At 57.9% G+C, this 13483-nt stretch overlaps 1 protein-coding gene across 1 annotated transcript in view; it reads left to right on the forward strand.

Moving 5' to 3' along the window:
* Window positions 1-714: 714 nt before the first annotated feature.
* ERGIC1 (endoplasmic reticulum-golgi intermediate compartment 1) overlaps window positions 715-13483 on the forward strand; it is a gene marked incomplete at its 5' end in the record, with an annotated part of 14245 nt that continues 1476 nt past the window's right edge. The window contains 2 exons of the mRNA XM_006097713.3: window positions 715-866; window positions 3229-3351. Coding sequence (XP_006097775.1) covers window positions 715-866; window positions 3229-3351 — 275 coding nt within the window. The remainder of the gene's footprint in view (window positions 867-3228; window positions 3352-13483) is intronic.

Consider the following 13483-nt stretch of genomic DNA (forward strand, 5'->3'; position numbering starts at 1 on the left):
CGCTGTCCGCTCCGTACCAGGCCCGGCACCGGGTGCTGGGGATGCGGAGCTGAGTCAGGCTGGCCTCTGCCCCCCGAGGCCTCCCCATCCAGGGGGTGGAGGTGACCGTTACCGTGAAATCCATGACAGGGCCCGGCGGGGGGAGCACGGACCTCCCAGTCACTGAAAATGGGGAAAGAAGTTAATTCTTCCTAGATGGCGTTTTTCTAGTTGGTGGGGTGGGCTCTTTCTTTTTAAAACCTCAACCCGGTTTGTTTCCAACGTAATAATGTTCAGACAGGACCAGAGGGTGCACAGTGAAATGTGATCTTTATCACATCCTGCCTCCTTCCCCAAAGGCTAAGGCTGGTCATCGTTCTTCGGGTATCTTTCCAGAAAATGCTTCAATGTATTTTTGCATGTGGAGAGCATGAGCCTTCCCTGCCCGCCATGCGTGGAAACGTGTTATTCACCCGGTTATGTAACGCGGTTCTTTACGTAACAGTTCCTCTTGGCAGATGGCCTGGCCCAGCACCCACCCCGTAGGCTGCCCTGTGAACGGGCATTGCGTTGTTCCCCGGATTTTAATATTAAATTCAGGAGTAACGATCCTGAGGTGGAGTCTTTCAATGCCTGGCATCGAAGGGAGAAGATGAAGCGGGGTCACCCGTTTGCTGAGCCCCCACCCGACCCCCCAGTCGCCAGCAATGCCCGCCACGCCGCTTGAAGGTTGAGATGACCTAGAGCTGCCACCCCCTGCTTCATTGTTCTGTGTCCTTCCCGCAGCCCTCGCCTCCCACGACTACATCTTGAAGATCGTGCCCACCGTTTACGAAGACAAGAGTGGCAAGCAGCGGTACTCCTACCAGTACACAGTGGCCAACAAGGTACGGGCAGCGGCCTCGGGGCCCGGCTGCGTGCAACAGCGCCCTCTGCTGGCCGAGCGCAGAGGCTGCACGTGTCGGGGCACAATTTGAGAAAGAGCAGGCAGGTGGCCTCCTCCAAAGGTCCAGGAGTTACGGCCGGCTCCACAGCCCTGCCTCTGGCCCCGGACTGGTCAGCACACGACAGACGCTTTGGCTCTTGAATCACACCGATGGCCATTGGTTAACAGGAATGTCCCAGGACCCCAACACCCCAAGTCACGGAGAAGCAGGCAGGCCTCGGGGGGGGGGCGGGGGAGGGCAGGGCATGGTCAGAGCCAGCGGGATGGGGTGACCAACAGGGGTTTCAGGCCGAGGGCCTCAGGCTGCCCGGGGGAGGACCCTGCCTGCCAGTGGGACATGGATGCCTGAAGCTCGTTGGTTGAGGTCCCCCCACAAGACCCCTTTGCCACCAGGACTCTCCTTTTTCATCTGGTCCAGGGCTGCCCAAACCCCTTGTACGTGATACAGTGTTTCGCTCAATTAGTAATAATAATAATAGAGCAGTAGCTCTCATTTACTGAGCACCTGTAATGGGTTGGACACTCTGCTAAGCTCTCCACCTCCACCATCTTTTTCAGTCGTCATGACAGCTCTGACTTCGGGACCATTATTGTCCCCATTTTACAGATTTGGCCACTGAGACACAGAAAGGTAGTCAAGCTACAAGGCAGCCGAGTGGGGTTTAGAACCGGCTTCTCCTCGGGCGCCAGAGCCTGGCCTCCTGGTCCCATCGCCATTCCCTCTGAACAAGGGGCGGGAGGCTGCGGGCCGGGCCGTCCTCCCTCTCGGGGTGGCCTGAGGTCCCTCGGCTCCGACCCCCCCGGGGTGATGTTCCGGTGAAACTCCCCAGAAGGAAGCCTGTTTCTTCTATTCTCTGCTTCTCGGAGGGCGTGTCATTGTCACCCTCAGGTGCTGACAGCCTCTGACAGCTGGGAGAACGCGGAGGCAGTCTGAGCAGAAGTCGGGGAGCCGTGGAGGAGACAGCGGGTCCCAACCTGGCTCAGTCCCTAAGTCTCATAATCCCTTGGTGCCTCAGTTTACTCATTTGTAAAATGATGCCCACCTCACAAGACCACTGTCAAATGAGGCGGTGCCTTTAAAGCCAGGCATTGGATAAGGCTTTGGATAAATGCTGCTCTTTTTTCACTATTTCTCTCTGACCCTCAGCCCCAGGCTATGACCCAGACAGTCGCCCTGCCCCATCCGCTCCCCTGGAGAAAGCTGATCTTGTTTTGCCCAAGGCTCCTTCCCCTGAGGCGTTGGCCAGGGCCCAGCGCCCAGAACAGCTTGCTCAGCTCCCTCTGTGGCCTTGGCCACAGCTTGCCCCGAGAGCGAGTGGGGCTGTGCCCATCGGGAACGGTGAACAGAGAGGGCAGGTCTCGGGCTCATCCTCAGGAGAAGTCTCGGATCCGGCCCAGCGTTTGGGGTTGGGGGTGCTCCGGGGGTTCAGCTTGGTCTCCAGATGTTGGAGGTGAATGAGGGGAGCCCAGAGGGCTGCAGCATCCCAAGGCACCCAGACCAGAGAGGGCACACGGCCCACTCAGGCCCTTAGCATCCTTTCGGCCCCAGCAGTGCCTTCCTGGGAGGCCGGTGTGGGGCTGAGCCCTCTGGCTTTCCAGTTCCGTGTGTTCCTTCCTCCCACGTGGTCTCAGATGCACCTCTCTGTGTCACCCACACACACACTCCTCAGGATGTCATGTGTGGCATAGGATGTCCCCTCCTCACTGAGCCTTCCGGACGCCCTGGGGAGACTTGGTCACTTGTCCCGTGACCCCTGCAGGACTCCGTGTCCCTCGGTCACAGCGTGCGCCATGTCGCAGGATTGCACATATTGTTACATCTGCCTTCCCCAGGTGGTGACCCCCCTGGGGATGGGGCGGGACTCACTCCCTGGGGTCCCCAGCCGCCAGCATGGCGCCAGCACACAGAAGCGCTTAGGAAACTTGCTGAACGAATGAATGGGTTTTGCACGGCCCAGGAAGCGGGAGAGAGGCCGTCATTCAGAAGGAGCCCAAATCACACTTGTCCTTTTCCCTTTCTGCTCTCAGATTCTTATTTTTATTCTGGCGCTGCTTCTGGGATCAAAATATGGACAGTTTCCCGGCAGCCAAGGTCAAAATGCCCCCAGCAACGATGCCCGTCCAGACCAACGCTGACGGCACAGGCTCTGGGGAAGGGGTGTGAGAGGAGGGGCCGGGGGCTCTGGTTCCCTGGGAGAGAGAGGGAGGAAGGCCCATTCTGTAATCCACCCCCCACCCACCGTGAGATGCGGTTTGTGTGCCTGCATCTCATGCCCTCCGCCCCCGTCTCTTCTTCCACCCAGGAGTACGTCGCCTACAGCCACACGGGCCGCATCATCCCTGCCATCTGGTTCCGCTACGACCTCAGCCCCATCACGGTCAAGTACACAGAGAGACGGCAGCCCCTGTACAGGTTCATCACCACGGTGAGTGGGCGGGGGGCCGGGGGGTCCTCCTCCTGGAGCCTCCACTGGTTCTTAAATAGACAGGGCACAGCCCTCAGGTCTGGGGGCTCAGGCTGTACAACAGGAGGCTTTGATCCCTACGATGTGCAGAACTGTCATCAGAACCACATCAGTATCGTCGGTGGTTCATCAAGAAAATGTTTTCCAGTGGGGAGTGCCACGCAGCTCATTGCTTAAGCCAGTGGTTCTCAACCTTGGCTGCACATGAGAATCATCTGGGAATCCTTTTAAAATCCTGATTTCTGGGCCTCATCATTAGTAACAAAGAAACAGAATTTCCGGAGGATAAGGCCCAGAAATCAGGATTTTAAAAAGATTCCCAGGTGGTTCTCATGTGCAGCCAAGGTTGAGAACCACTGGCTTAAGCAGATCTTTGTGTGGCTCGATTTGATGTTCGTGGCTGCCTCCAGTTTTTCACTTTTATGGGTGTTATTGTGAGCAGGGTTTATCCTTTTCTGTGTACATTTTGCAGTGAAGGCTTAACTCGTTTTCTTTCCTACGTCTGTTTTCCAACCAGAGCTGCTGATATCATCAGGGTTTTTCTTTCCTTCCTGCCTGTCCCTTTTTTTTCTTCTTCTTTGCCATTGTCTCTGCCAACGGAGACAGCTTCAAGCTGATGTCATTCTTCTCTGAGCCTCACGGCCGAGTATGCGGTTTCCTGGGCTCTCGTTCCCCACGTCCTCGGGGGAAGCAGCGGGTCACGGTGCCCTGCTTCCGCCAAGAGGCCTGGAGGTGTTTGGTGCCAGAGCCAGCTGACGTGAACAGATGGGGGATCATCCCTACCTCACAGATTGGGAAACTGAGGCCTGGAGGCCCTTATGCTGCTTCTGCTCCTCTGCATACTTTGATTAAGGAGTCAGGGTTAGGGGTCCGGTCCTGGCGCTTGCATTTCTGGCTCTGACTCAGCTACAGAAGAGACAGGACCCCACAGTGAGCTAGTTTGAGGGGGTCGGTAGGCCTCAGGCGTGGCTGGATTCAGGCATAAACAAGATCTACAATAGGCCTTCCTTCAACCCCTGTTCCTCTGCACCGGCTTCGTTTTCAAACAGAATTTACCAATAGGAAATGCCTCGTTCTCAGTGACTCCGCCCCGAGTCCTGGGTAGGGTAGCGCTGTCATTGGCCTGGCTCAGGGCCCATGTCACCCTTGTGGCCTGGAGAATGAAAGGAGCCTGCAGCTGGCCAGCCCCACCCAGACCCCAGGGACAAAGACTGCAAGGGGAACATCTGGGGCCAGTCCCCGGGAGGGAGGAACGGGTGCCAGGAGGCAAAAAGGCCCTCAATCTCCTAACCTACAAAATGGGAATAACACCCCCATCTCTCCCAGGGCCGCGTGGGACTCATGCGCTTTGCAGGTCTAGAAAGCCACGTGGATACGAGGCTGCCAGACGTCTGGGTTTCTATGAGCCTCAGAACAGCCCTTTCTGTTTCCCGACTCCATAAACAACTTGAACTTCTAGTCCACAAAGAGCACCTGCCATCGTTAAAACAGCAGACCCAGACAGGGAAAAGGCATTTGCCGCACATACAAGGGAGGACTATGCTTAAGAATGGACATATAAAGAATCCCTACAAATCAGTAAGAGAAAATTAAATGATCCAAAGAAAAATGGGCGAGGACAGGCATTCACAGAAGAGACCACACCGGCCGTGGAGCCAGGCCCAGGTTCACTAGAAAGTGGAGGACTGAGACTCGAAGCAGCACGTCCGGTTCGGTCCTGTCAGACGGGCAGATGGGAAGGACGTGCCCCCGCGGAGATGGGGAGGCTGTGCAGTGAGTGAGGGAGACCGGTGCACGGCCCCGGGCCAGCCACTGTAGAGGGAGATGCGCAAACGTTTTGACCCAAGTCGGGACGTGTGAACAAGTGATTTCACCCGTGGCCTCGTGGAGCGGCCCCTCCAGGGATCTTGGCGCTGATTCGGAAAAAGATAGAAACCAGGGTGCCAGTCGGTGCCTCTGTAGGTGTGACTGTGGCCTTGACAGTGGCAGGGAAACCCCGTGCCCACACCTGGCTGTAGGGCTTCATCCCCCTCCTGTTTGCTCCTGTGAGGCCAGCGAGTGGCTGAGAAATGAAGCCGCTTCATTTGTTTGCTGAACATTTGCTAGAGTTTCCCACATGCCGGGCAACCAGACAGATGAATGAGACATCACCTCGGCCCTCGGGCTGCTCCCCGGCTGGTGGGCCCCAGGCATGGTGGGGACAGAGGTGGGCACAGGCCCCGTGGTTGGGAAGGTTCTGAGAAGGAAACCCGGAGATGGGATGGAAGGGTGAGGGATGCGTTCCAGGCTGAGGGAAGGAGAGAGGCTTTAAGCAGAGTGCATGCATAGGTGCCCCGCATAGCGCGTCCTGTGGAGACCAAGTGGCCTCCTTCCATGGGGGGGGAGGGGAGCCCAGAGGGTGCAGGGGAGGAGCCTGTCCTTCATTACCCAGAGCCCCCCACCCCCACCCCCCTGTGAGCCGTGCTGCAGGGAACCTCCTGACATCATTAGGCTGGTCGTTTTGTCTGAAGGCCCCAGGACACCATCTCGGTTGCCATGGCAACCAGGGTCAGCCTTGAGAGCCAGCTGGCTGTCCCTGGCAGATGGCGTCATTGTGCAGCTTCAGTCGCTCTGGTCACGGGACAGGGACAGCAGATGTGGGGATGACGTGCACGGGCAGGCACCCAGCACAAAGACCCCCGGCAGCCCCCGTGGGGCGGGGCGGGGCGGGCGGCACCTGCTGTGACTTCTCTTTCTCTCCTTTTAAACACCAAACACTTGTGTGCAAAGCTGGGACTCCAAGTGGGGGCCTCTGCAAATAGCTCCTCGGAGAGGCTGCCGAAGAGGGGGCGTCGGCCAGAATGTCGTCATGTGGCGGCTGCAGAGGCAGCTGTGGGTGGGCTGGAATGAGGGGTGGGTCCAGCCGGTGGCGGGGGTGGGGGGGGCTGGGGTGTGGAGGGGAGAGGCGAGGGGGCCTCCCCAGTGTAGTTCTAAGTATCGAGTACCTGGCGTATTCGGAGTTGCCCCTCCAGGGTCTCCGAAAGGGCCTGCTCTTCCTGAGCCTGGACCCAGGAGGGTTCCTCCAGGCTGCCCCGCGCTCCCCTCTCCGGCCACCCAGGCCACCTCGCTCAGGTTTCTGCTTTGTGCTATTCCGGAAAATTCCACTAAGGGAGCACACAGATGGCGTTCAACAGCGGGCAAGTGTGAAGTGCCCCCTCCCACCCACGCACAGCTGTCCCTGCCGCTCGCCGACGCCCCTCTTCGAGATGGCCTTCGAGTGGGCGGCGGTGACAGATCGGATGGCTTCAGGTGGCGAGTTGCTTTCCTTGTGTGTTTTATTCTATTTGGGGGCAACGGCCAGAAGTCACAAAGGACAGACTGGGCCGGGACGGCTGTGAGTGTTTGCCCACCAAAGAGTCCGGCTGGTCCTGCCAGGCTCCCGTGGGCAGCAGGTGTGGCGGAATCAGACATGATCCCTGCCCACCATGAAATAACCCCCCACACTTGCAATCGCGCCTCCTAGTGCCCGGCCTGACTCTAGCACAGGGCCTGGCTAGCACACAGGAGCTCAGATACAGGGCACAGCCGCGGGAAGAAGTGGTCATACAGCTACGCTTGTAATAATCGGTGTGTTTCCCGGGTAATTTTATAGTTACCTCCTTTAACCTTCCCAGGGACCCTCTGAGGTAGATGATGTCATTCCTATTTCTTTTAAAATATATTTTATTGATTTTTTACAGAGAGGAAGGGAGAGGGATAGAGAGTTAGAAACATCGATGAGAAAGAAACATCGACCAGCTGCCTCCTGCACACTCCCCACTGGGGATGTGCCCGCAACCAAGGTACATGCCCTTGACCGGAGTCGAACCCGGGACCCTTCAGTCCGAAGGCCGCCACTCTATCCACTGAGCCAAACCGGTCAGGGCTCATTCCTATTTTATAAATGAGGCCCAGAGAGGTACGGAAGCCTGTCCAGGATCACACAGCCACTAAACGACAAGGCTGGAACTTGGCCCCAAACCCACCTCCTTCTTTTAAAACAACGGTTCTCAAGGATGTTCCTGCAACAGAGAGAGACCCATGAGGCCATGGAGCCCTGGGTAGGACACCAGGGTCCTTTGATATAGTGACTCCTGTCCTGGGAAATCAGGAAAAAATACAGCAGGAAGCACATGTGATAAACCTCACAGCCTCGTACACGCAAACCGTGAAAAGAGCCAACTACCCAACCTTGTGGTTTGCACGTTTCCTTGTCCTGATCTGATTCCCTTTCGCTCAGCTGTGTGGGCACCTGAAGGAACCTGCCGTAGACAAAAGGCATCCGGGGCCTGGGGTGCGGGGAGTGGGAGAAGGACTGAGAGGAGACAAGCCTGAGACGTGTGACCTGCTGAGACTGTGAGGGGGAAAGACCAGCTTCGTGGCTGGACTGGCACAGCAGCCTGTTCAGAGCCTCGATTCTGTCCTACTCCCACGCCCCTCCCTCCGCGTGTCCCCCTCCCCGGGACGTGCGCTCCAGGACAGGGCTGCATCCTGGCACCTCGGGTCTCCAGATCATCCACAGCGCGGGCGGGTGGTAAGCAGGTGTCAGACGGAGGGAGAGGTGTCTGCCTGGGTCCACCCCCAAGGCAATTTCTGAGGAACAGAACAAACCCAGATTAGCAGCTCAGTTACTCAGTTGGCCTGGACATGTGCAAACAGCTTCCGTCCAGATCCTTCCAGACGTCTGAGCGCAGCTAGGTGTTCAGAAGGCTGCGCGCCGGGGGCAGGTGGCTCCGGCCTGAACGGATGCCTCGGTTGGAGCGGGAGCTGTTCTCCAGCGGCTTCTGGGATGGAGGGAACGTTAGGATGGACTGGGCTCCCGTTTGCACATTACGCTGATTTTTACAGCATCACAGCTTCTTGCTCCATAAACGTGGCTGAGGGGGGGCCCTACCTTCAGGGCATTTGACAACAGAATTGAGAAAACAAAAGATAAAGAAGCTGCCTGAGCATGAAGATGGGGATCGAGGGAGGCTGTAGGGTGGGGTGAAGCGGGGGGGGGGCGGGCGGGGGTTCTCGCTGGAAAAAGCGGGCCCTTTGCAGCCAGCCTCCCAGACCTAGCTTCTGGTCGCCCTACGTGGCGGCGGCCGTGTGACCTTGGATAAGTCAGTCCCTCTCTGCGCCTCTGTTTCCTTTCCCCATCCGTGGAATGGACATCGCCCATTTCCCCCAGCACTTGCAAGGATTGAATGAGAAGGCGGAAGAAAGTGCCATCTCAGACCTGGCACACAGTAGGTGCTCAACCAAGGTGGCTTTGTCCTGAGGCGGAGGCCGGTATTTTGCAGCTGCAACCATTGTAAAAATGGCAAGGAGAGGGCTCCTGTCCCCCGGGCTCCTGCACTAGAGGGTGGGCATGGGCCCTCTGGCAGGTGAGACACCCCTGGGTGGGGGCACCACCCCCACTCCTCCTCCACCCCCCGCTCCTTCCCAGGGCCCAGTCATCGGCTTCCCTTGAGACAGCCCCCACCTCCGCCTCGCCGGGCTCGGCTCCGTGTTCTCATCCTCGGCTCCAGCCTGTCTGCCGCCGCCAGCTCTGATGGCACCGGATTCATTATTTATTTCCTCCTCCTGTGCTTTTCCACCAGCTCTTCGCGCCGTGCTGACGGGACCGGGGAAGGGGATGGGTGGCTCCCGGCACTTAGGGCAGCGGGCAGCCAGACGGGGGGCCGACACAGCCCTCACGGTGGGCCCCATTTTACAGATGAGAGAAACTGAGGCTCAGAGAGGCAAACGGGTTTCCCCGGCCAGAGCCACAGAGCTGGGACCCCACCCGGGGAATGTGTCCTCCGGAGCCCACCATCGCCCCCACCCCGTGGGGCGTGTCTGTCACACTTGTTCGTTGCACGCGACAGAGAAGTCAATGGCGGGGAGGGGGTGTGTGCCCACGGACGGGGAAGGGTTGGTGCTGGTGGGACAAGGGAGGGATTCAGCCCCAGCCAGTGCGGTTGGAACATGTCCTTTCCATAGTATAAGGAATTAAGAGCCGTAGTTAAAACGAAAGGGAAACACACACACACACTTTCTTTTCAAGGTAGACAAGCTGACTTCATTCTGGCCAGAGGCGGCCGGGAAGCTGGCAGGCCGCAGGGAGGAGGCCCCGCGGGAACAGAGGGGTGTTATTGATGACTCTGCCAGAAGCTGAGCGCAGCGCTGGTCTCAGACTCTCCGGGGCCTGGCGATCGAATGGTCCTTGTTTTTGGGTCTGGAGCTGGGGCTGCCGACCCGAGGAGTTTGCAGGTGCTGGCTGTGCGGCCCTTCCTGGCTCGGTGGTCCTGCTTCTTCACCCCCATCCCCCCCCCACCCCCCAACACACACACACAGGTTGTCCCACTGCCCTTGGCCTGGTCGGGAGGTACAAAGCCTGGCAGCAGTGAGGGACCAAGGGAACAGGCATTCCAGGCTGGCACGGACACTCACTCAATCCCACTCAGTCCTGGCCAGTGAGGGTTAGCCTTCCCATTTGTAAAAGTAGGGAAACTGAGGCACGGGGCACTTGGGTGATGCAAGAGCATGCGGTGGGAGGGCACCCGGCCATCCTGAATCGCCTCCACCCTGTGAGAGAGTCACCTTGGCCCCCTGGGAATCCTGCTCCGTTTCTGAGCAAGTCATTCATTTGTTTGTTCATTCGTCCGTTCCCTCTCCCACTCAATCACTGCTTGACCTGCTCAGTGAACGTGTACTAAGTGCCTACTGCGTGTCAGGTGCTTCGGCTGTCTTCCGTCCCGGGCTTTTGCGCGGTAGGGTTGAGGTGAGCCAAAGAACGGACGCTCCCTGAGGCCTGAGTGCTCTGCCCTAACCAGCGCTGTTCAGCACAAACACTGCTTGGCACTTCCCTGAGGAAACGCCATGCCTCCGCCTCAGCTTCCCCATCTGTAGAATGGGTCCTCGGGGTGCATGGGGCCCAGGCAGCTGCAGAGAATCTGCCTGTCTGCCTGTGCTGGCCTAGCTTTCCCTGAATTGACGTGCTCCTTTAAAGAGCCAGGTGGGAAACAGAAATGGAGACCCCCCCGAGGCCTGCCTGGGGGATACGCGATGTTTGATCCATTGTTCTTCTTAGGGAGGTTTAGAAAATCTCAGCTCTAGCCACAAGGTTGGAGCCTTTCGGTCAACCGAAAGGGGATCCTTTACTGAGCACCTACTAAGTGCTAGGAGCTCCAGAGGCTTTTCCTGCAGTGCAACAGTTGGCAAGGTAGGGGTGGTCTTCCCATTTTGTAGATGAAAAGACTGAGGCCCAGAAAGGCTCTCCCATGGCCAGAGTGAGTGACAGCCAGCACTCCGCTTCCAGAAGCCACCAGCTCTTTCTGCTGTCACAGTGGGGATGGCCCCAGTGGACTTCCCAGTCCTCACCTCACCCCCACTCTGCCCAGTCCACCTTCACCACGTCCAGCGAGGAGGGTCCCGCCTCCCGGCCCCTGTGCCCACGGAGGCCCGGTTCTCCTCGCTCTTCTGCGTGCAGAGCAACGGGCTGTGGGAACTGAGTGTATTCACCCTGGGCCTGTCCCCACCGGTCAGGGAGATGCCGTGTCTCCGTGCCCCCTGTCGCCTGCCCTCTCTTGAGTATCTTTTTTTTTTTTAATATATTTTATTGATTTTTTACAGAGAGGAAGGGAGAGGGATAGTTAGAAACATCGATGAGAGAGAAACATCGATCAGCTGCCTCCTGCACACCCCCTACTGGGGATGTGCCCGCAACCCAGGTACATGCCCTTGACCAGAATCGAACCTGGGACCCTTGAGTCCGCAGGCCGACGCTCTATCCACTGAGCCAAACCAGTTAGGGCTCTCTTGAGTGTCTTCTTGAGATCCGCGTCGGCCTCCTCACGTCTGTGGCTGGTCACCCCCCATCAGCCACAGAATCACCAAGGAAGCCTGTAATCTCGCCACCACCGTGTACGGCCTGAGTCCAAGGACACGCAGCCTCGTGGCTCCGTTAACTTCCCCGTGACCTTCTCAGGACGAAGCCTCACCATGACTGACCGCCTCCCTGGGCGAGTCCAGAGCTGGTAACCTGGTGCTGGGGGTTCCGTGACCACCCAGATGGCAGCATCCAGGGCCACCAGGGCCTGAGAGCCCCCGGGACCCCTCCCAGCCCCGCTCACACCGGTCATCACCTATGGCTGAGCTAGTCGGGGGCTGTGGCAGCATCGGGGGGGCTGTTAGATTTCTTTCAGCTTTTGAGCTCCCCCCACCCTCCAAAAAAGTGTCCAAATTTCCCCTCCTCAGTTGGCCGGTGACCAGCACCTTCGGCAGATGTCGGGTCGCGGGGACATGCTGCTGAGCTGGGGGCATCCGTGGGTTCGCCGGCCTCACAGCAGGGCCTCCGCCGGTCCTAGCGCCCAGGGCCTCAGTTTCCCCACAGCTGTGTTTCCCCGTGAACCTCAATGCGTGTGTTGTCTGCTGCTCCGGGCCGGCCAGTGAAAGGAGCCTCCAGACGGGGCGCCAGGTGTGTGTGAATCACGGACACGCTCGGGGTCCAGAGTGTGTAGAACAGGGGTCCTCAAACTACGGCCCGCGGGCCACATGCAAATACAAATATTGTATTTGTTCCCGTTTTGTTTTTTTACTTCAAAATAAGCTATGTGCAATGTGCATAGGAATTTGTTCATAGTTTTTTTTTAAACTATAGTCCGGCCCTCCAACGGTCTGAGGGACAGTGAACTGGCCCCCTGTTTAAAAAGTTTGAGGACCCCTGGAGTAGATGAATATAGATGTGTGTGTGTGTGGTTATTTTTCATTTTTTTCATTATTTGCTCCGTTGCACTTAAGTCACATTTTCCTATCCTCCGATCCAAGCTCTGAAAGCATTTTGTGGTCTAAAATCTCCCATCATCTGACCCACTCTACCGAAATAAGCCAGCTCCCTGCCGTCATCGGCCTCGGAAAGTGCCCCTTCGTCATGCTCGGGGGCTGGCAGGGAGGGGCCGTGCCCGCTGAAGCGCTCCACGATAATCCCCCAGCGCCCCCGGCCTCTGCGCTCCCTGGGGCCGCTCCGGTTGCTGGGCTGTTATTACTGGAATGCCAGCTGCCCCGCTTCCAGCCCATCCCACAGACCCGCTCTGTCTGCCTGGGGCCTCGGGCCTCCGCTGAGCTCATCTCGTAGAAATATCATTTTAAAAATAAATGCTGGTTCGATCCGCACTTCCCTCTCGCCTCCGCCGTGTCTCCTGGCCGCCTCCACTGGGACCGGAGGGTCCGTTCAGGCTGCCCTCTCCCAGAGTCCTCCAGTGGCCGAGTGTCATGCTGGCCGGCCCCCCAGGGGTGCCTTCCAGGCAGGCTCAGGGGCCCCCTTGGGCTGCCCAGCATGTGGGGGCGCGTGAGAGCTCTGGAGGCAGACAGACTCGGCCCTGCCGCACACCTGCTGTGTGGCCCTGGACAGGTGATCGCCCTCTCTGGGCCACATGGGTCCGTGAGTGAAGAGGTGCCTCCCCCAGGCACAGGGGGTGGAGGGTGGTATTGGTTCTTGTGAACAGCTTAAGGTTGTTTGCAAGAGGGAAATGCATTTAAAGTTCTCCTGCAAACCTGTGAACTTTTCTTTTCCATCGTGCATTCTCTGATTCTCTTTTGGCACCAAAAAGCAACTTATAGGTAGGTCAGAAAATTCCGAGTCGCACAGTTTGGACAACCTCACAGCGAAGGGAGGAAGTCAGCTGAGGGCACATTTCGTGCCTGAGAGGCAGCCGTGTGGGGTTCAGAGACAGACTCCACAAAGTTTTGTGTCCCTGTGCGGCCACTAGTCACTGTGGCTTTTAGACAAGTGATTTGGTGTCTCTGTGCCTCGGTTTCCTTGGCTGTAAAGGAGGCATAAGAATTCTACTTAGCTGATCGGGTTGACGGGGGGTTCCGTGATGGGAGGCATGAACCCCCCCGGACCGTGCCCGGCACAGGGAATGCGCGGTGTCAGCGCTGTCTGTTTTGTTGTGGCCGTCATGTGGCAGGAAGTTCCGGAACACAGACATACAGGTGACATTCATGATCATGCCCCTACTGTAGCAGTTCTTAATCGGGAGCAGCTTTGAGCTCCAGGGGACAGTTGGACAGTGTCTGGAGACATTTTAGTTGTCACAACAGGGAGAAG

This window comes from Myotis lucifugus, unplaced genomic scaffold (genome assembly GCF_000147115.1).
Source record: "Myotis lucifugus unplaced genomic scaffold, Myoluc2.0 scaffold_208, whole genome shotgun sequence".
In the NCBI taxonomy this organism is placed as follows: Eukaryota; Metazoa; Chordata; class Mammalia; order Chiroptera; family Vespertilionidae; genus Myotis; species Myotis lucifugus.